Below are 2,500 nucleotides of genomic sequence, written 5' to 3' on the forward strand. Positions count from 1 at the left end.
AATGCAGGAAACCTTGATTACGTCACAGCTTCCAATTGGCCAATGTTACAGAATCAACATATATTTCCTCAGAGCTATTTATTTCTTAAATGAACTCTTTGCCAGATGATGACAGATCTTGAAGAGGTTAAGGGGCCATAGAGCAATTTGAACCAGAAAAGTTAGATAAACAAACAGTAATGGGAAAATAATGATGGCTTTGGTTCCAGCCAGGCACAGAAAGGTAAAAAGAAGTATTTGATGAATAAATGATTAAGGGAAAGAAAGACACTTGAGAATAGAGTATGGAAGTGAATATGAGGGAGTGAAAAAGTAATTTACTGAGAAACATTTATATAGAGTGTGAAAAAGAGGTAGATCTGGGTACATGTACTGTCCACTGTAGTTCTGTGTCTTTTGTTGCATGCAAATAGCTCCACAAGTATTCAGTCAGTTAGTAGGCCCTATGGTTATGTTTTTTCCTAGTACCATTAATATTGATAAGCTTTTATTGTTAGTGTTATGAATGAAGAAAGAAAATGTTTCCAAAGATTTTTAAATATGTGTGAAAAGGTGAGATAGATAGAACTAATAATTGACTCCATGGTGACTAAGCACTTGGGGAGCCAATTTTGTGTAAATGCAATTAATAAAGTAAAATCATAGTGGACATGACTTGCGTGTCATGCCATCTGCAGCCAGTGGTCAAGAGAGGAGTTAGGGGTGGGCTAAAGGAGATGATATACCTCTGTGACATCATCAAGGCTCCCAGAGCCTTCCCAAAATTCAAATTTGTTTTGTGGCAGCAACATTTTAAAGGTGGATCTCATCAAAACAACTTACAACAAAAATGTTTCTCAGTTCTGGCCATTACCTTGCTTATGTGTAGAGAAATTGTAAATGAATTGTAAGACCAATTTTTTCAGGATTTTGTGTTTTTGCTTTTTTATGTTCACAAAAGAGATTTAACCTTGTAGTTTGATTCAGATTTTTTATGTTTTTTAAATAACATCCTTTCAGGCAGCCAGTCAGACCATAGAGTCCAGTGGAGAAGATTTTGATGTGGACTTGCCACTGACACAAGAGGCATTATGCAATATGCCATATACCAGCTCTCCTGCCAGAGAGTCAAGTGATGAGACAGAAGTAGAAAAACACCAACAAGAAGAGGAGACAGAGACTGAAGAGGAAAAGGATGTAAAAAGTTTTATTGAGACAAATAGCCCAAAGGCAGAGGGCAGTAGTCTTCCCATTCCAATACCATCAATTAACTTGGTAAGCTGTGACACATATATTTGATGTGGTTTCTTGGTGATAAATAAATGTTATCTCATTTTGTTTGTTTAGGGGGTTGGAGCTTAGCCATTAACAATGAAATTGTGGTTGTTACTTTTTCCTTGTAAAATTGTCCATAAGGGCCAATTTTATAGAAAAGCAGGTATCAGATAGATGAGTACAAATATTCTCATTAACCAGAATACAGGCACACACAAGTTCTTGAGCCCAGCAAAGGACCATGGTTCTCTTGGTGATCAGTTTAAGGTCACAAAGCTAGAGACCAACATCACAGTCTCAAGTTTTGGTAGCACCTCTAGCAATTGGACTGCAATCAGTGGGATCAGTCCACTCCCCTCAAGCCTTACGAATCTCCATCATCACCATCACCACCACCACCATCATCATCATCATAAACATCACCACCACCACCACCACCGTCACCACCATCAGCATCCTAGTAACCTCAATCATCAGCAGTTGGATGAAAAACAAGATGTACTTATCACAAGTACTCCAATAAACAAGAATATAAAGTTAGATGTAATGGTAGGTAAACTGTTTCCAAAACTGTTTGAGCTTTTCTCATGTGCTTTTATATATTTTTATGATGAGATAAAATGGTTAATTATGTAATTATAGCAGGTGTAATTTTATTGATAATATATCTTGAACCTAGGATTTATCTGCTGTAACAACAAACCCTGATCAAGAAGGGTCTCTTCAGCTGATACCCAGAGAATCCCGGTTTGTCCACTCCTCAGAACTGAAGTACATAGATACATTTAATTCACAGTAAGTGTTGTAGCATTTGCACCTGATAAATGTTATATGTTTTAGTGAAGGTAACATTTGATTAGATTTAAGGACAGTGCCGTGTGTATGTGGAACAAAATTCTGGCATTAGACTTCCTTCTGAGAGTGTGACTTGTCTACATGGCCCACACTCATTTACACATGGTATCAAGACTTTCCTCCTGTTTGCAATTCTATTAGCCCATTTTTCTGTAGACTTATTTTTGCTGTTTTGCCATTTTCTGAGGTCAATATTTGTTATACTGTATCAAAATGATAATCGTTTGTTTTCATAGAACAGACTCTATATCATCTTTGTGATTGACACATATTACTGAAAAGACTTGAAATATGTGTTTGCACAGAAACCCCCATCTCAATCAGCAAAGTAATCCAATATCTAAGGAACATGTCAAGTGATCTCTTACCTAACTCTAACTAATTAACAGAA

At 36.7% G+C, this 2,500-nt stretch overlaps 1 protein-coding gene across 1 annotated transcript in view; it reads left to right on the forward strand.

The window, feature by feature from the left end:
* Positions 1-2,500, forward strand: part of LOC125036052 — a 19,628-nt gene that overhangs the window by 12,972 nt on the left and 4,156 nt on the right. The window contains exons 8-10 of the mRNA XM_047628425.1: positions 1,000-1,254; positions 1,456-1,803; positions 1,934-2,049. Of these exons, the coding sequence (XP_047484381.1) occupies positions 1,000-1,254; positions 1,456-1,803; positions 1,934-2,049 (719 nt within the window). The remainder of the gene's footprint in view (positions 1-999; positions 1,255-1,455; positions 1,804-1,933; positions 2,050-2,500) is intronic.

The sequence above is a fragment of the Penaeus chinensis genome, chromosome 20 (assembly GCF_019202785.1).
Source record: "Penaeus chinensis breed Huanghai No. 1 chromosome 20, ASM1920278v2, whole genome shotgun sequence".
Classification (NCBI taxonomy): domain Eukaryota; kingdom Metazoa; phylum Arthropoda; class Malacostraca; order Decapoda; family Penaeidae; genus Penaeus; species Penaeus chinensis.